The sequence below is a fragment of the Rhinoraja longicauda genome, chromosome 3, assembly GCF_053455715.1.
Source record: "Rhinoraja longicauda isolate Sanriku21f chromosome 3, sRhiLon1.1, whole genome shotgun sequence".
Taxonomy (NCBI): Eukaryota; Metazoa; Chordata; class Chondrichthyes; order Rajiformes; family Arhynchobatidae; genus Rhinoraja; species Rhinoraja longicauda.
In genome coordinates, this window is record NC_135955.1 from 94,274,789 (window position 1) to 94,294,290 (window position 19,502).

The 19,502-nt window shown below is 51.8% G+C and overlaps 1 protein-coding gene across 1 annotated transcript in view; it reads left to right on the forward strand.

Annotated features, from left to right (window-relative positions):
- Positions 1 to 19,502, forward strand: part of LOC144592273 (protein WWC2-like) — a 92,412-nt gene that overhangs the window by 49,767 nt on the left and 23,143 nt on the right. Inside the window, exons 8-11 of the mRNA XM_078396802.1 lie at positions 1,140 to 1,213; positions 1,808 to 2,050; positions 4,171 to 4,260; positions 6,311 to 6,912. Coding sequence (XP_078252928.1) covers positions 1,140 to 1,213; positions 1,808 to 2,050; positions 4,171 to 4,260; positions 6,311 to 6,912 — 1,009 coding nt within the window. The remainder of the gene's footprint in view (positions 1 to 1,139; positions 1,214 to 1,807; positions 2,051 to 4,170; positions 4,261 to 6,310; positions 6,913 to 19,502) is intronic.

Sequence of the window (19,502 nt, forward strand, 5' to 3'; positions counted from 1 at the left end):
ATCATTCTCAATCAGTACCCCGTTCCTGCCTTCTCCCCATACCCCCTGACTCCGCTATCCTTAAGAGCTCTGTCCTGCTCTCTCTTGAATGCATTCAGAGAATTGGCCTCCACTGCCTTCTGAGGCAGAGAATTCCACAGATTCACAACACTCTGACTGAAAAAGTTTTTCCTCATCTCAGTCACAGAAACATAGAAACTTAGAAAATAGATGCAGGAGGAGGCCATTCAGCCCTTCGAGCCAGCACCGCCATTCAATTTGATCATGGCTGATCATCCAGAATCAGTACCCCGTTCCTGCTTTCTCCCCATATCCCTTGATTCCGTTAGAACTTAAGAGTTAAATCTAACTTTCTCTTGAAAACTCCAGTGAATTGGCCTCCACTGCCTTCTGTGGCAGAGAATTCCACAGATTCACAACGCTCTGGGTGAAAAAGATTTTCCTCATCTCAGTCCTAAATGGCCTACCCCTTATTCTTAAACTGTCACCCCCTGGTTCTGGACTCCCCCAACATCGGGAACATGTTTCCTGCAACTAGCCTGTCTAATCCCTTAAGACTTTTATCTGTTTGAATAGGCAGCATCTCTGGAGAACATGGATAGGTGACTTTTCGGGTTGAGACCCTTCTTCCGACCTGATCTTTTCCATCTTCCCCTACATTGAAGAAGGGTTTCGACCCAACATGTCACCGGCCCATGTTCATAGAGTCACTCAGCGTGGAAACAGGCCCTTCGGCCCAACTTGTCCACACCAACCAACATACCCCATCTACACCAGTCCCACCTGCCTGCCTTTGTCTGAAGAAGGGTCTCGACCTGAAACGTCACCCATTCTTTCTCTCCTGAGATGCTGCCTTACCCTCTGAGTTACTCCAGCACTCTGTGAAACGTCACCTATCCATGTTCCCCAGAGATGCTGCCTGACCCGCTGAGTTACTCAAGCACTCTGTGAAACGTCACCTAACCATGTTCTCCAGAGATGCAGCCTGACCCGCTGAGTTACTCCAGCACTCTGTGAAACGTCACCTAACCATGTTCTCCAGAGATGCAGCCTGACCCGCTGAGTTACTCCAACACTTTGTGACTTTATTATGTGAACGCATTGCCTGACTTTATGTGAAATCATTTCTTTTTTTCTAGTTTGGCCCAAGAAGCCAGGCCAACTTGGCAGAGAGCGTCAGACTGAGTCTTCAATACGAAGAAGCAAAGAGAAGGTGATTATGAATGGCGTAAACACATTGCTGGCTGCATGCCATTTCATAAATTCACGTTCATATGTTGTTAGAGCACAATGGCGCAGCGGTAGAGTTGCTGCCTTACAGCGCTTGCAGCGCCGGAGACCCGGGTTCCATCCCGACTACGGGCGCTGTCTGTACGGAGTTTGTACGTTCTCCCCGTGACCTGCGTGGGTTTTCTCCAAGATCTTCGGTTTCCTCCCACACTCCAAAGACGTACAGGTTTGCAGGTTAATTGGCTGGGCAAATGTAAAAATTGTCCCTAGTGGGTGTAGGATAGTGTTAGTGTGCGGGGATTGCTGGTCGGCGCGGACCCGGTGGGCCGAAGGGCCTATTTCCTCACTGTATCTCTAAACTAAACTAAATTAAATCTCGGAGAAAACCCACACGGTCACGGGGAGAATGTACAAACTCCGTACAGACAGCACCCTTAGTCAGGATGGAACCCGGGTCTCCAGCGCTGTGAGGCAGCAACTCTACCGCTGCGCCACCGTGCTGTAGTATCTGTGTTTCTTTAATGCAAAAGCATGGAATTATAACCAAGGGATGTTTTCTTTTTCCTGTGTCGTACAGAATAGCGAATGTCAAGATGGAGCTGTCGAGGCTGGACGGGGAGGCATGGCCCGGGCTGCTGGACGTGGAGCAAGACAAGATGATGTTGATGAACGAAAAGGAGGAGCTGCTGAAGGAGCTGCAGTTCATGACGCTCCGCGGCTGCTCGCACCACGAGTCCGAGCGGCTGGAGGCGCACAGGACGCGGCTGGAGGGGGAACTTCACACCGCTCCCTGCACAGGCGCCGACGCACTGGCCCAGAGGTCAGTGGCCCATCACACAGGCCAGCCAAGGCAACAGGCTGACCCTGAGACACAGAGTCACACAGCGGTAGAATCTCGGGTTGCCAACTTCCTCACTCCCAAATAAGGGACAAAAGGTGACGTCACCGCCCCGCGCCCCACGTGACCTCGCCCAGTCGGCGGCCACGTGCTCCCGCTCCACTAATGGCGGCCGCCCGGGCCAGTAGGTGGGTTGCTACGCAACCTCCGTTAGGCGGCGCCTGGGCCCCCGGGCCTACATTGTCCGAGCCTACAGCGGACCCTGGGCCTAGAGTGTCCGGTCCTAGAGTATCTGGGCCTACAGTGTATGGGCCTGCAATATCCGGGTCTACAGTGTCCGGGTCCGAGCCTACAGTGTCCGGGCCTACAGTGTCCGGGCCTACAGTGTCCGGGCCTACAGCGTCCCGGCCTACAGTGTCCGAGCCTACAGTGTCCAGGCCTACAGTGTCCAGGCCTACAGCATCCGGGCCTACATTGTCCGAGCCTACAGTGTCCGAGCCTACAGTGTCCAGGACTACAGTGTCCGGGCCTACAGTGTCCGGGCCGACAGTGTCTGAGGCCTACAGGGTCCGGTCCTACAGCGTTTGGACCTACAGCGCCCCCCGATTCTAATACGGGGCAAGGGCGGTCCCGTACGGGACAAAGCAATTTAGCTCAATATACGGGACGTCCCGACTAATACGGGACTGTTGGCAACCATAGTAGAACCATAGGTAGAGCCGTAGAATCATAGTCATAGCTGTAGAACCATAGAGGATTTGAGGGACATCCTTGCTATTGAGGCAGTGCAGCGAAGGTTCATGAGGTTAATCCCCGGGATGGCGGGACTGCCATATGAGAAAAAATTGGAAAGACTGGGCTTGTATTCACTGGAGTTTAGAAGGATGAGAGGGGATCTTATAGAAACGTATAAAATTATAAAAGGACTGGACAAGCTCGATGCAGGATTTTTTTTCCCAATATTGGGGGAGCCCAGAGTTGCCGCCTTACAGTGAATGCAGCGCCGGAGTCCCGGGTTCCATCCTGACTACGGGCGCTGTCTGTACGGAGTTTGTGCGTTCTCCCCGTTACCTGCGCGGGTTTTCTCCGAGATCTTCGGTTTCCTCCCACACTCCAAAGACGTGCAGGTTTGTAGGTTAATTGGCTTGGTAAATGTAAACATTGTCCTCTAGTGCGTATAGGATAGTGTTGGTGTGCGGGGATCGCTGGTCGGCGCGGACCCGGTGGGCCTGTTTCCGTGCTGTATCTCTAAACTAAACTAAACTAGACTAAAACTAAACTTGGATTAGAAAGATGTAGACGGACGTGGGTCAAATGCAGGCTAAAGTCAGTCAGCTGACTTTTTTTCTCCATGACTGTGATTTTAACCTGCTGCTCTGTGCTTTCCTTTGCTGGGTTTTGTAGATAAGTCAAACCCACTTTACAATAGACAATAGACAATAGGTGCAGGAGGAGGCCATTCAGCCCTTCGAGCCAGCACCGCCATTCAATGTGATCATGCTTGATCATTCTCAATCAGTACCCCATTCCTGCCTTCTCCCCATACTCCCTGACTCTTTAAGAGCTCTATCTAGCTCTCTCTTGAATGCATTCGGAGAATTGGCCTCCACTGCCTTCTGAGGCAGAGAATTCCACAGATTCACAACTCTCTGACTGAAAAAGTTTTTCCTCATCTCCGTTCTAAATGGCCTACCCCTTATTCTTAAACGGTGACCCCTCGTTCTGGACTCCCCTAATCTGGAATCCACTAATCTACTCAATGTGGAGAGGATGTTTCCACTGGTGGGAGAGTCTTGGACCAGAGGGCACAGCCTCGGAATTAAAAGGCGTTCCTTTAGGAAGGAGATGAGGAGGAATTTCTTTAGTCAGAGGGTGGTGAATCTGTTGGCCATAGAAGGCTGTGGAGGCCAAGTCAGTGGATATTTTTAAGGCAGGGATAGATAGATTCTTGATTAGTGCGGGTGTCAGGGGTTATGGGGGGAGGCAGGAGAATGGGGTTAGGAGGTAGAGATCAATCAGCTGCGATTGAATGTCGGGTGGGCTGAATGATTCTGCTCCCGTAACATTACGAACGAATGCACTTATAATGCTTTAATTTCCAGGCTAAAGTTACAAGAGAAGAGAAAGGGTCTGGTGCAGCAGCTGGAGGACGCCACCCAACTCACCTTGTTCTTGCACACACAGCTCAAGAGGTACGTGCCCACGCAGTGTCCAAGGAACCTCAAACAATTAGTCATAGGATCACACAGCGTGGAAACAGGCCCTTCAACTAGGGTTGCCAACTTTCTCACTCCCAAATAGGGGACAAAAGGTGACGTCAACGCCCCGTGCCCCACGTGACCTCACCCAGCCAGCCGCCACGTGCCCCCGCTCCACCAATGGCGGCCGCCTGGGCCGGGAGGCGGGTTGCTACGCAACCTCGGCTAGGCGACGCCCGGGCCTCCGGGCCTACACCGTCCGGGCCTACATTGTCCGGGCCTACAGCGGCACCCGGGCATACAGTGTCTGGGCCTACAGTGTCTGGACCTACAGTGTCTGGACCTACAGTGTCCGAGCCTACAGTGTCCGGGCCTAAAGTGTCTGGGCCTACAGTGTCCGGGCCTACAGCGCCCCCGGGCCTAATACGGGACAAGGGCAGCCCGTATAGAACAAACCAATTTAGCCCAATATACAGGATGTTCCAGCTAATACGGGACAGTTAGCAACCCTATCTTCTGCCCAACTTGCCCACACCGACCAACATGTCCCATCTACACTGGTCCCACCTGCCTGCATTTGGCCCTTATCCCTCTAAACCTGTCCTATCCGTGTACCTGTCTAATTATTTTCTCATTATGATTCTAATAATTTAATTACTCCTACCTTTCAGAATATCTGTGAAACATTCAGCCTTTAAAATTCAGAGGCACAGCGCAGAAACAAGTCCTTCGGCCCTCTCAGTCCGCACCGACCAGCGATCACCCCGTACACTAGCACTATCCCACACGCATTAGGGTCAATTTACAATTTTTACCAAATCCAAGTAACCTACCAACCTGCACATATTTAGAGTGTGGAAGAACGTGCAAACTCCATACAGACAGCGCCCGTAGTCAGGATCGAACCGGGTCTTAGACGTTATAAGGCCGCAACTCTACCACTGCCCCATTGTGCCACCTGGGAATACATTGCTGCCACACAGCGCCAGAGACCCGGGTTCGATCCCGACTACGGGTGCTGTCTGTGTAGAGTTTGTACGTTCGCCCCGTGACCCGCGTGTGTTTTCTCCGGGCGCTCCGGTTTCCTCCCACACTCATGAGATCAAACCCGGGTCTCTGGCACCGTGATGCAGCTATTCTACCGCTGCGCCACCGTGCTGCCCCATATTCTGTGTTGCCATGGTCACCGTTTTGCGTTACGAAAGACTTTACGAAGGCCCGGATAGAGTGGATGTGGAGAGGATGTTTCCACTAGTGGGAGAGCCTGCGACCAGAGGGCCCAGCCACAGAATTAAAGGCCGTTCCTTTAGGAACGAGGTGAGGAGGAATTTCTTTAGACAAAGGGTGGTGAATCTGCGGAATTTGTGGCCACAAATGGCTGTGGAGGCTGAGTCAGTGGATATTTTTAAGGCAGAGATAGACAGATTCTTGATTAGTGCGGGTGTCAGGGGTTATGGGGAGAAGGCAGGAGAATGGGGTTGGGAGGGAGAGATAGACCAGCCACGATTGAATGTCGGAGTAGACTTGATGGGCCGAATGGCCTAATTCTGCTCCTATCACATGGACATGAACGTGAACCTATGAGATGCTTTATAAAAATAGATTTGAATAGATAGAGATCTATAAAATCATAAGGGGAGTAGCCTAGTTGAGTCTTTAACCCAGAGTTGGGGAATCATGAAACAGAGGACATAGGTTTAAAGTGACAATAGACAATAGACAATTTGTGCAGGAGTAGGCCATTCGGCCCTTCGAGCCAGCACCGCCATTCAATGTGATCATGGCTGATCATTCTCAATCAGTACCCCGTTCCTGCCTTCTCCCCATACCCCCTGACTCCGCAATCCTTAAGAGCTCTATCTAGCTCTCTCTTGAATGCATTCAGAGAATTGGCCTCCACTGCCTTCTGAGGCAGAGAATTCCACAGATTTACAATGAGTGAAAAAGGTGAGGGGGGTAAAGAGGTTGATTGTGCTCGTTTCACTTGCAGCACGAAGGTGAAATCTCCTCTCAGCCTTTGACTCTGTCTTCTCTCCCCCGCCAGCCTTTCTGCGAGTGCGTTGAGCTTGTCTTCTGGCAGTAGTCTGGGATCCCTCGCCTCCAGCCGCGGCTCGCTCAACACGTCCAGCTGCGGCTCCCTCAACTCGCTGAGCTCAGCCGAGCTGTACGGCGGCCCCTGGGACCAGCCGGCGGTGGACCTGGACACCCGGTACAGGCTGGACTTCATGCTGCAGGACAGGGCAGCCTCCCACCCCTCCGCCATCACCACCATCCACGAGGTCGAGGGGGCGCGGGGACCGCGCGCCGGAGAGACCGCGCCCGCGGTGCCCTCCAGGTCCGTCACCTCCTCGAGCCCCAGGTCCTCGCTCTGCTCCCTCTCGCCGCCCGGCTCGCCCCCGGCCTCGGACGCGGTCTCCCGGTCGCCGGCACCGGGCCCGACGGCGGATGCGGAGGATCGCGGGGCGGCCTGGCACTTTGGCCTTCCCGGCCCCTACCGTGATGGGGTTGAGACCCAAGCGTCGGTGGAACCAGGGCAAACCAGCGATACCCCGCTGCCTGAGATGGACCCTGGCATCCGGGGCAGTGGTGGGCACAGCAGTGATGGACTGGCACCACCTCTCACCAGACCAAACGATGGCATTGCAGGTAAGAACCTTCAGAATCATAGACTCATGCAGATTTCATCCCTTCAAGCGCAGGCAAGTGGCACTAGTGTACACGGGACTGTCACGTGAGACAATAGACAATAGGTATAGGAGGAGGCCATTCGGCCCTTCAAGCCAGCACCGCCATTCAATGTGATCATGGCTGATCATCCACAATCAGTACCCCGTTCCTGCCTTCTCCCCATACCCCCTGACTCCGCTATCCTTAAGAGCTCTATCTAGCTCTCTCTTGAATGCATTCAGAGAATTGGCCTCCACTGCCTTCTGAGGCAGAGAATTCCACAGATTCACAACTCTCTGACTGAAAAAGGTTTTCCTCATCTCAGTTCTAAATGGCCTACCCCTTATTCGTAAACTGTGGCCCCTGGTTCTGGACTCCCCCAACATTGGGAACATGTTTCCTGCCTCTAACGTGTCTAACCCCTTAATAATCTTATACGTTTCGATAAGATCTCCTCTCATCCTTCTAAATTCCAGTGTATACAAGCCTAGTCGCTCCAGTGACCTTATGGCTTTCTGATAGTCCCTGCCTCAACTACCTCCTCCGGCAGCTCGTTCCATATACTAACCACACTTTGCATAATAACGTTACCCCTCAGGTTCCTATTAATTTTTTCCCCTCTTCACCTAAAACCTATGTTCTCTGGTCCTCGATTCCCCTACGCTGGGCAAGAGACTCTGTGCGTCTACCCGATCTATTCCTCTCATAATTTTATACACCTCTGTAAGATCCCCCCTCATCCTCGGTCTGCTATATAGTCCTATATTTTGTTGCGTGCTATCTAGTCAGCGAAAAGACTGTACATGGTTACGATCGAGCCGTCCACAGTGTACAGATACAGGATAAAGGAAGTAACATTTAGTGCAAGATAAAGTCCAGTAAAGTCTGATCAAAGATACTCCGAGGGTCACCAATGAGGTAGATAGTAGTTCAGCACTGCTCTCTGGTTGTGGTAGGATGGTCCAGTTGCCTGATAAAAGCCGGGAAGAAACTGTCCCTGAATCTGGAGGTGTGCGTTTTCACACTTCAGTAACTTTTGCCCGATGGGAGAGGGGAGAAGAGGGGGTGAGACTGGTCCTTGATTATGCTGCTGGCCTTGCCGAGGCAGCGTGAGGTGTAGATGGAGTCAATGGAAGGGAGGTAGACACAAAATGCTGGAGTAACTCAGCGGGTCAGGCAGCATCTCTGGAGAGAAGGAATGGGTGACGTTTCGGGTCGAGACCCTTCTTCAGAGGATGGTTCTCCAGAGATGCTGCCTGATCCGCTGAGTTACTCCAGCACTCTGTGAAACGTCACCTATCCATGTTCTCCAGAGATGCTGCCTGACCCACTGAGTTACTCCAGCACTCTGTGAAACGTCACCTATCCATGTTCTCCAGAGATGCTGCCTGACATTAATGACTTAGATGAAGGGATTAAAAGTACCATTAGCAAATTTGCAGATGATACTAAGCTGGGGGGTAGTGTGAATTGTGAGGAAGATGCAATAAGGCTGCAGGGTGACTTGGACAGGTTGTGTGAGTGGGCGGATACATGGCAGATGCAGTTTAATGTAGATAAGTGTGAGGTTATTCACTTTGGAAGTAAGAATAGAAAGGCAGATTATTATCTGAATGGTGTCAAGTTAGGAGGAGGGGGAGTTCAACGAGATCTGGGTGTCCTAGTGCATCAGTCAATGAAAGGAAGCATGCAGGTACAGCAGGCAGTGAAGAAAGCCAATGGAATGTTGGCCTTCGTAACAAGAGGAGTTGAGTATAGGAGCAAAGAGGTCCTTCTACAGTTGTACCGGGCCCTGGTGAGACCGCACCTGGAGTACTGTGTGCAGTTTTGGTCTCCAAATTTGAGGAAGGATATTGTTGCTATTGAGGGCGTGCAGCGTAGGTTCACTAGGTTGATTCCCGGAATGCCGGGACTGTCGTATGTTGAAAGGCTGGAGCAATTAGGTTTGTATACACTGGAATTTAGAAGGATGAGGGGGGATCTTATTGAAACATATAAGATAATTAGGGGATTGGACACATTAGAGGCAGGAAACATGTTCCCAATGTTGGGGGAGTCCAGAACAAGGGGCCACAGTTTAAGAATAAGGGGTAGGCCATTTAGAACGGAGATGAGGAAGAACTTTTTCAGTCAGAGTGGTGAAGGTGTGGAATTCTCTGCCTCCGAAGGCAGTGGAGGCCAGTTCGTTGGATGCTTTCAAGAGAGAGCTGGATAGAGCTCTTAAGGATAACGGAGTGAGGGGGTATGGGGAGAAGGCAGGAACGGGGTACTGATTGAGAGTGATCAGCCATGATCACATTGAATGGCGGTGCTGGCTTGAAGGGCTGAATGGCCTACTCCTACACCTATTGTCTATTGTCTATTGTCTATTGACCCGCTGAGTTACTCCAGCACTCTGAAACCTTTTGTGTATTAACCAGCATCTGCAGGAGTTTGTTTCCACTACGTATACAATGATTATCCCTTAGTTATAGCGAACAACCGGCAATATTGGACCTATTACCCCCCTCCCCCCTCAGTCCATTATAACGAGGGTTTAATGTATATAATATTATGAGAGGTATCGATCAGGTAGACAGTCAGAACCTTTCAGAACCTTTTCCCAGGATGGCAATATTCAACACTAGACGGCGTAGCTATAAAGTGAGAGGGGGCAAGTTTAATGGAGATGTGGGGGGCAAATATCTTACACAGAGGGTGGTGGGGGCCTGGAACGCTCTGCCAGGGGTGGTGGTGGAAGCAGATACGATAGTGGTGTTTAAGAGGCTTTCTGACAGGCACATGGATATGAAGGGGTATGGAGGGATAGGAATCACGTGCAGGCAGAGGAGATCGGTTTAACTTGGAAAAGAAAAAACTGCAGATGCTGGTTTAAATCGAAGGAAGACACAAAATGCTGGAGTAACTCAGCGGGTCAGGCAGCATCTCGGGAGAGACGGAATGGGTGATGTTTCGGGTCGAGACCCTTCTTCGGACTGAAGAACTTGGCATCATGTTCGGCACTAACATTGTGGGCTGAAGGGCCTGTTCCTGTGCTATACTGTCCTTTGTTCTGTGTAGGGTTGCCAACTGTCCCATATTAGCCGGGACATCCCGTATTTTGGGCTAAATTAGTTTGTCCCGTACGGGACCGCCCTTATCCTGTATTAGACCCGGGGAGTGCTGTAGGCCTGGACACTGTAGGCCCGGACACTGTAGGCCCGGACACTGTAGGCCCGGACACTGTAGGCCCGGACACTGTAGGCCCGGACACTGTAGGCCCGGACACTGTAGGCCCGGACACTGTAGGCCCGGACACTGTAGGCCCGGACACTGTAGGCCCGGACACTGTAGGCCTGGACACTGTAGGCCTGGACACTGTAGGCCCGGACACTGTAGGCCCGGACACTGTAGGCCTGGACACTGTAGGCCCGGACACTGTAGGCCCGGACATTGTATGCCTGGACACTGTAGGCCCAGGGGCCGCTGTAGGTCTGGACAGTGTAGGCCTGGACACTGTAGCCCGGGGGCCGCTGTAGGTCCGGACAGTGTAGGCCCAGAGGCCCGGGCACTGCCTAACGGAGATTGCATAGCAACCCGCCTCCCGGCCCGGGCGGCCACCATTGGTGATGCAGGAGCACGAGGCCGCTGGCTGCGTGAGGTCACGTGGGGCGCGGGGCGGTGACATCACCTTATGCCCCTTATTTGGGAGTGAGATAGTTGGCAACCCCGAGTTCTGCGTGAATTGTGCAAATGAGACTCTGGTGCCATCTCTAGGCTGGTGTTAGTGATGGATGGGAGCACAGTTAATCTTCCCATATTTGTCTGTGTAGTCATCAGATAAACTGTCTTGTACCAAACAGTTTTGATTGATGACTGTAGGGAGGAACTGCAGGTGCTGGTTTAAACCGAAGGTAGACACAAAAAGCTGGAGTAACTCAGCGGGACAGGCAGCATCTCTGGAGAAGAGGAATAGATGCTGTTTCGGGGCGAGACCGTTCATCAGGCTGAGAGTCAGGGGAAAGGGAAATGAGAGATACGTAAAGGTATATAGAACAAATTTATGAAAGCTTTGCAAAAAGACAGATCAGACCATTGACTGATTGACTGAAAGGTACAGGTCGGACAGAGAATAATCATAAAATGAATTGTAAGGATGAAAACTATTTGCATTTATATTGCTTTTTGCAAACTGTGGTCTACTTTGGTACTTGAGTAAATATGGCAGTGTTTTCAAGTACGCGAAGGTACCTCAGGACTAACATGAGTTCGTTAACGACCACCTGAAGAGGCAGACGGGCTTCACAAGATCGACTTCACTGCAGACACAAGGACCTGCAGATGCTCGAATCGTCAGCAGCGCACAAAGTTTAGTTTAGTCTTGTTCACGATTTCAAAATCAATTTTATTGTCACGTGTGCCAATTAAGGTAAAGTGAAATTTGAGTGACCAGACAGCCACACTAAGTAAAAAGCAACAAGACACACAGCCACATAAAATACAATTTCACATAAACATGCACCACAGCGGATTCCACATTCCTCACTGTGATGGAAGGCAATAAAGTTCGATCAACTTCCTCTTTGTTCACCCGCGGTTGGGGCTGTTGAACCGCCCACAGTCGCCGCTGCCGACTGTCCGAGGCCCTCGCGTCGGGGCGATCGAAACTCCCGCGTCGGGCGGTTGAAACTCTCTCCGTGGCATGGAGCTCCCGATTCGGCATCTTCTCACCAGAGACCGCGGGCTTCACGGTGTTAAAGTTTAGTTTAGTTTAGCGATACGGCACGGAAACAGGCCCTTCGGCCCACTGTCCACGCTGATCACCCGTTCACACTAATTCTATCATATCCCATTTTCTCACCCACTCCCTGTACACCAGGTAAGATTTACACAGGGCCAATCAACTTACAAACCTGCACGTCTTTGGGATGCGGGAGGAGATCTAGAGTAAGATCACAAGTGATAGGAGCAGAGTTAGGCCATTCGCCCCATCGAGTCTACTCCGCCATTCAATCACGGCTGATCTGTGGCTCCCTCCTAACCCGATTCTCCTGCCTTCTCCCCATAACCCCTGACACCCGCACTGATCAAGAATCTATCTTGAGGGGATCTCATCGAAACGTATAAGAAAGCCAATGGAATGTTGGCCTTCATAACAAGAGGAGTTGAGTATAGGAACAAAGAGGTCCTTCTGCAGTTGTACAGGGCCCTAGTGAGACCGCACCTGGAGTACTGTGTGGAGTTTTGGTCTCCAAATTTGAGGAAGGATATTCTTGCTATTGAGGGCGTGCAGCGTAGGTTTACTAGGTTAATTCCCGGAATGGCGGGACTGTCATATGTTGAAAGACTGGAGCGACTAGGTTCGTATACACTGGAATTTAGAAGGATGAGAGGGGATCTTATCGAAACGTATAAGATTATTAAGGGGTTGGACACGTCAGAGGCAGGAAACATGTTCCCGATGTTGGGGGAGTCCAGAACAAGGGGCCACAGTTTAAGAATAAGGGGTAGGCCATTTAGAACGGAGATGAGGAAAAACATTTTCACTCGGAGTGTTGTAAATCTGTGGAATTCTCTGCCTCAGAAGGCAGTGGAGGCCAATTCTCTGAATGCATTCAAGAGAGAGCTAGACAGAGCTCTTAAGGATAGCGGAGTCAGGGGGGTATGGGGGGAAGGCAGGAACGGGGTACTGATTGTGGATGATCAGCCATGATCACATTGAATGGCGGTGCTAGCTCGAAGGGCCAAATGACCTACTCCTGCACCTATTGTCTATTGTCTTCCTTAAATATATCCACCGACCTGGCCTCCACTGCCTTCTGTGGCTAAGAACGTACAACCTCCATACAGACAGCATCTGAGGTCAGGATGGCACACGGGTCTCTGGCGCTGTGAGGCAGCAACTCTACCGCTGCGCCACCGTGCCGCCCACCAGTTAAGTGGAGGCCATTTCATAGTTGGGTCATTGATGATTAAATCAGCCTTTGTGTTCCACCTCACCTTCGCCCTCAAGAAGGTTTTTGACCCGAAACGTCTCTCAGCGGCCTGTCCCGCTGAGTTACTCCAGCTTTTTGTGTCTCTCTCCCAACTTCTACACTCAGTACTCCGACTGGTGAAGGCCAATGTGCCAAAACACCCTATCAACTTGCGATGCCACTTTCAAGGAACTATGTACCTTGATCGTGGGATAACATGGAACTAGTGCACAGGTGATCGATGGCACGAAGGACTGGTTTCCATGCTGTATCTCCAAACTAAACTCGACTAAAAGTACGAAAAAGTAATGAAACGAAACTGCAGTTACTGCTTTATACCAAAGATAGTCACAAAATGCTGGAGTAACTCAGTAGGTTGGGCAGCATCTTTGGTGAACATGGCTAGCTGACGTTTATTGTGTCTCTCTTGGGGTCTCTCTGAGCCACCTGCCTGTGTTTGGCCCATGTCCCTCTAAACCTTTCCCAACCATATACCTGTCCAAGTGCCGTTTAAACGTTATGATAGTCCCAGCCTCACCTACCTCCTCTGGCAGCTTATCCCATACATCCACCACCCTCTGTGTGAAAAAGCTGCCGCTTAGATTCCTATTAAATCTTTCCCCCCTCACCTTAAACCTATGTCCTCTGATTCCTGATTCCCCTACTCTGGGTAAAAGACTCCATCTACCCCAGCTATTGCCCTCATGATTTCACACACCTCTATAAGATCCCCCCCTCATCCTCCTGCGCTCCAAGGAATAGAGACCCAGCCTACTCGACCTCTCAATAGACAATAGACCACAGGTGCAGGAGTAGGCCATTCGGCCCTTCCAGCCAGCACCGCCATTCAATGTGATCATGGCTGATCATTCTCAATCAGTACCCCGTTCCTGCCTTCTCCCCATACCCCCATCTCCCTACAGTTCAGACCCTTAAGCCCTGGCAATATCCTGGTCAATCTTCTCTGCGCCTCTTTCCGGCTTAATCATAATCATAATCATACTTTATTAGCCAAGTATGTTTTGCAACATACGAGGAATTTGATTTGCCACACAGCCATACCAATAAAAAGCAACAGGACACACAAAATACATTTTAACATCAACATCCACCACATTCCTCACTCTGATGGAAGGTGAAAAAAAGATTCGATCCCTCCCCTTCTTTGTCCTCCCGCGGTCGGGGACCTCGAGCCTTGCGTTGACGGGGCGATCTTGGCTCCCGTATCTGGCGGTCGAGCCCTCCGGGCCGGGCAATCTACCCCGGGTCGGGGCTTGTCGAACCCCGCGCAGCTTGGAGCTCCTGACTTCGGTCTCAACCCGAGACTGCGAGCTCCTCGATAATGAGTTCCTCCAGCACTTTGTGGGCTGCTAAAGATTCCAGCATCTGCAGGTCCTTGTGTCTCTTGTGATGCCCGTCTGCCTCTTCAGGTGGCGATTAACGAACTCATGTTAGTCCTGAGGTACCTTCACGTACTTGAAAACACTGCAATATTTACTCAAGTACCAAAGTAGACCACAGTTTGCAAAAAGGCAATATAAATGCAAATAGTTTCCATCTTTCCAATTCATTTTGTGATTAGCCTTTCAGCTATTTATGCCAATATTGGCCATTTCTTTTATTTTATAGATTTTGTTTTTGCTATATAATTTCAGTTTCCATAATTGGACGATTCAAAAGTCAAAGTCAAAGTCAAATTTATTTGTCACATACACATACACGATGTGCAGTGAAATGAAAGTGGCAATGCCTGCGGGTTGTGCACAAAAAGAATTACAGTTACTGCATATAAATAAAGTTAATAAGTTACTATTAGTGTCGACAAAAATTTAGTCTCTGGGGTTATAAAAGTTAACAGTCCTGATGGCCTGTGGGAAGAAGCTCGTCTCATCCTCTCCGTTTTCACAGCGTGACAGCGGAGGCGTTTGCCTGATCATAGCAGCTGGAACAGTCCGTTACTGGGGTGGCAGGGGTCCCTCATGATCTTGCTTGCTCTGGATCTGCACCTCCTGATGTATAGGTCCTGCAGGGGGATGAGTGTAGTCCCATGGTGCGTTCTGCCGAACACACTACTCTCTGCAGGGCCATCCTGTCCTGGGCAGAGCTGTTCCCAAACCAGACTGTGATGTTGCCGGACAGGATGCTCTCTACAGCCCCAGAGTAGAAGCAATGAAGGATCCTCAGAGACACTCTGAATTTCCTCAGTTGTCTAAGGTGGTAAAGGCGCTGCTTAGCCTTACCCACCAGTGCGGCAATGTGCGTTGCCCATGTCAGATCCTCTGCGATGCGGACTCCCAAGTATTTAAAACTGCTCACCCTATCCACAATAGACCCATTTATCTCCAGTGGCGTGTACGTCCTTGGATGTTTAGCCCTTCTGAAGTCCACAATCAGCTCCTTTGTTTTAGTGACATTCAAGAGGAGGCTATTGTCCTGACACCAGAGTGCCAGATCAGCCACCTCCTCCCGGTAGGCCTTCTCATCGTTGTTGGAGATCCGGCCCACCACCACAGTGTCATCAGCAAACTTGATGGAGTTTGAGCTGAACCTGGCCACACAATCATGTGCGTACAGGGAGTACAGTAGGGGGCTAAGGAAGCAGCCCTGGGGGGATCCTATGTTCAGGGTGAGGGAGCTAGATGTGTGTTCCCCCATCCTGACCACTTGGGGCCTGGCAGTGAGAAAGTCCAGGACCCAGGCACACAGAGGGGTGCTAAGCCCCAGTTCCAGCAGCTTCTCAACCAGTCTGCTGGGGACTATTGTGTTGAATGCTGAACTAAAGTCAATGAACAGCATCCTCACATAGCCCCCCTGGCTGTCCAGATGAGAGAGAGCGGTGTGTAGAACCTGGGAGACCGCATCATCCGTGGACCTGTTCGGACGGTATGCGAACTGTAGTGGGTCCAGGTTGCGAGGAAGGAGGGCACAGATGTGCTTCTTGACTAGCCTCTCAAAGCATTTCATGACAACCGAGGTGAGGGCCACCGGTCGGTAGTCATTTAAACACGCTGGAGAGGCATTCTTTGGCACCGGTACAATGATGGATCTTTTGAAGCATGCAGGGACCACGGACTTTGCCAAGGAGAGGTTGAATATTGTGGTGAGCACTGGAGCAAGCTGAGTAGCACAAGACTTTAGTACTCGCCCAGATATACCATCTGGGCCTCCAGCTTTCCTCGTGTTCACACGCGTCAGAGCCCACCTCACCTCATGCCGCGCCACCGTGACAACAGATTTTCCAATGTTGTTCATTTGAGGTTTCGTTTAGTTTAGTTTAGAGATACAGCGCGGCAACAGGCCCGTTCGGCCCACCGGGTCCGCGCCGACCAGCGATCCCCGCACACTAACACTATCCTACACACACTAGGGACAAATTACACATACACCAAGCCAATTAACCTACAATCCTGCACGTCTTTGGAGTGAGGGAGGAAACCAAAGATCTCAGAGAAAACCCACGCCGGTCACGGGGAGAACGTACAAACTCCGTACAGACAGCGCCCGTAGTCGGGATAGAACCCGGGTCTCCGGCGCTGCATTCGCTGTAAGGCAGCAACTCTACCGCCGCGCCACCGTGACCGCCCATGTTTGAGAATCTTTGTAAAGTACAATGGTTCAATCACTTGTACACAGGAGCAGAGCACACCCCAGGAGTCCAGAGTGTTTTATTGTCACGTCAAACAGAAACAAAAACAATGACATTTTTACTTGCAGCAGCTCGACAGACATGCAAGCACAGTGCATTGCAAATACCCGAGTAAGCGTCGAAGAGACGTTCACTATAACATAGTCATACAGCGTGGAAACAGGCCCTTCTACGTCACAGTGCCTGAGATCTGGGTTTGATCCTGACTACGGGCGCTGTCTGTACGGAGTTTGTATGTTCTCCCCGTGACCTGCGTGGGTTTTCTCCGGGTGCTCCGCTTTCCTCCCACACTCCAAAGACGTACAGGTTTGTAGGTTAATTGACTGGGTAAATGTCAAAATTGTCCCTAGTGTGTGTGTAGGATAGTGTTAATGTGTGGGGATCGCTGGGCGGCGCGGACTCGGTGGGCCGAAGGGCCTGTTTCCGCGCTGTATCTCTAAAAACATTAAAATAAAAAATTTAATACATTTTAAAACCCAGTGATTTCACGGTCACTGTGTCTGAAACTAGCCGGCCATTCCAAATACCTTTCAATCAATATCTGACTCTGAGTTCAAAAGACGCTGATAGTGGATTCCCACTCGTGTCTCCAGGTCACGAGTTTGGTCTGGAATACTGGTAACTTAACCCTTCCCCCTCCCCCCCCGCCCGAGATGCAGCGCAGAAACAGGCCCTTCGGCCCATCGAGTCCTCACCGACCAGCGATCCCCACAAATTAACCCTATCCTACACACGAGGGACAAATTTACACTTATTCCAAGCCAATTAACCTGCAAACCTGTACGTCTTTGAAGTGTGCCACTGGATCCTTCCTTCCCCCCCCCCCCCACTCCTCCCCCCCACTCCTCCCCCCCCCCACTCCTCCCCCCCCACTCCTCCCTCCCCACTCCTCCCCCCACTCCTCCCCCCCACTCTTCCCCCCCCACCTCCCCCTCACTCTTCCCCCCCACTCCTCCCCTCACTCCTCCCCCCCACTCTTCCCCCCCACTCCTCCCCCTCCCACTCTTCCCCCCCACTCCTCCGCACCAGTCCCCCCCACTCCTCCCCCTCCCATTCCTCCCCCCCACTCCTCCCCTCCACTCCTCCCCCTCACTCCTCCCCCCCACTCCCCCCCCACTCCTCCCCCCCACTCCTCCCCCCACTCCTCCCCTCCACTCCTCCCCCTCACTCCTCCCCCCCCCACTCCTCCCCTCCACTCCTCCCCCCACTCCTCCCCCATCACTCCTCCCCCCCCACTCCTCCTCCCCACTCCTCCCCCCACTCCTCCCCATCACTCCTCCCCATCACTCCTCCCCCCCACTCCTCCCCCATCACTCCTCCCCCCCACTCCTCCCCATCACTCCTCCCCCCCACTCCTCCTCCCCACCCCTCCCCCATCACTCCCCCCCACTCCTCCTCCCCACTCCTCCTCCCCACTCCTCCCCCATCACTCCTCCCCCCACTCCTCCTCCCCACCCAACTCCTCCCCCACACTCCTCCTCCCCCACTCCTCCCCCCCCACTCCTCCCCCATCACTCCCCCCCACTCCTCCCCATCACTCCTCCCCCCACTCCTCCCCTCCACTCCTCCCCCTCACTCCTCCCCCCCACTCCTCCCCCCACTCCTCCCCTCCACTCCTCCCCCCTCACTCCTCCCCCCCACTCCGCACCCCCCACTCCTTCCCCCCCACTCCTTCCCCTTCACTACTTCCCCTCCCTTCCTCCACTCCTTCCCCACCTTTCACCCCTTCCCCTTTCTCCACCCCTTCCTTCCTCCATCCCTTCCTCCACCCCATCCCTTCCCTCCACCCCACCCCACTCACAAGGTCACAAGGTAATTTTATACTAGAATTAGAGCAAATAAAATCAGCTACCTAAAGTCACTATATCCACGGACTGACTATCCCAGAGTGGAACATCTTTTATCTTTGTGGTCATCACCTCTGAAGAGTCAACCAGGGACTATACCGGAAGGAACAGTTTTTTACATTCACTAGGGACAGTTTTTACATTTACCAAGCCAATTAACCTACAAACCTGCACGTCTTTGGAGTGTGGGAGGAAACCGAAGATCTCGGAGAAAACCCACGCAGGTCATGGGGAGAACGTACAAACTCCGTACGGACAGCGCCCGTAGTCGGGGTGGAACCCGGGTCTCTGGTGCTGTGAGGTGCTCCGGTGGCTTCAGTAAAATTGTAAATTGTCCCGAGTGTGTGTAGCATTGTGTTAATGTGCGCGGTGATCGCTGGTCGGCGCGCACTCAGTGGGCCTGTTCACGTGCTGTATGTCTCTAAAGCCTACAGGAATAGGCCCGTCTGCCCACAATGTCTATTCCCAACATGATGCCAAGTTAAATGAGTCTTTTTTAAACTGATTTTAAAGTTTCCTTCCCATTTGTCAAAGACGTGCAGTTTAATAGACTAATGTTCCCAATGTTGGGGGAGTCCAGAACCAGGGGCCACACACAGTCTAAGAATAAAGGGGAGGCCATTTAAAACTGAGGTGAGGAAAAACTTTTTCACCCAGAGAGTTGTGAATGAGTGGAATTCTCTGCCACAGAGGGCAGTGGAGGCCAATTCACTGGACGAATTTAAAAGAGAGTTAGATAGAGCTCCAGGGGCTAGTGGAATCAAGGGATATGGGGAGAAGGTAGGCACGGGTTACTGATTGTGGATGATCAGCCATGATCACGATGAATGGCGGTGCTGGCCCGAAGGGCCGAATGGCCTCCTCCTGCACCTATTTTCTATGTTTCTATGTAATTGACCACTCTGAATTACTCTTCTCCTCCCCGCTTCTATGGGGCAGAAGATAGAGAAGCTTGAAAGCGCGCACCACCAGACTCAGAAACAGCTTCTTCCCCTCTGTTATCAGGCTTCTGAACGGCCCTTCCATAAGCCCTGATCTTTCAACCAACCTCATTGTGAGTATTGGACTTTTTCCCTCTGTAACAATGCAATGTCGCAACACAATATTCTGTGGTCTGATATT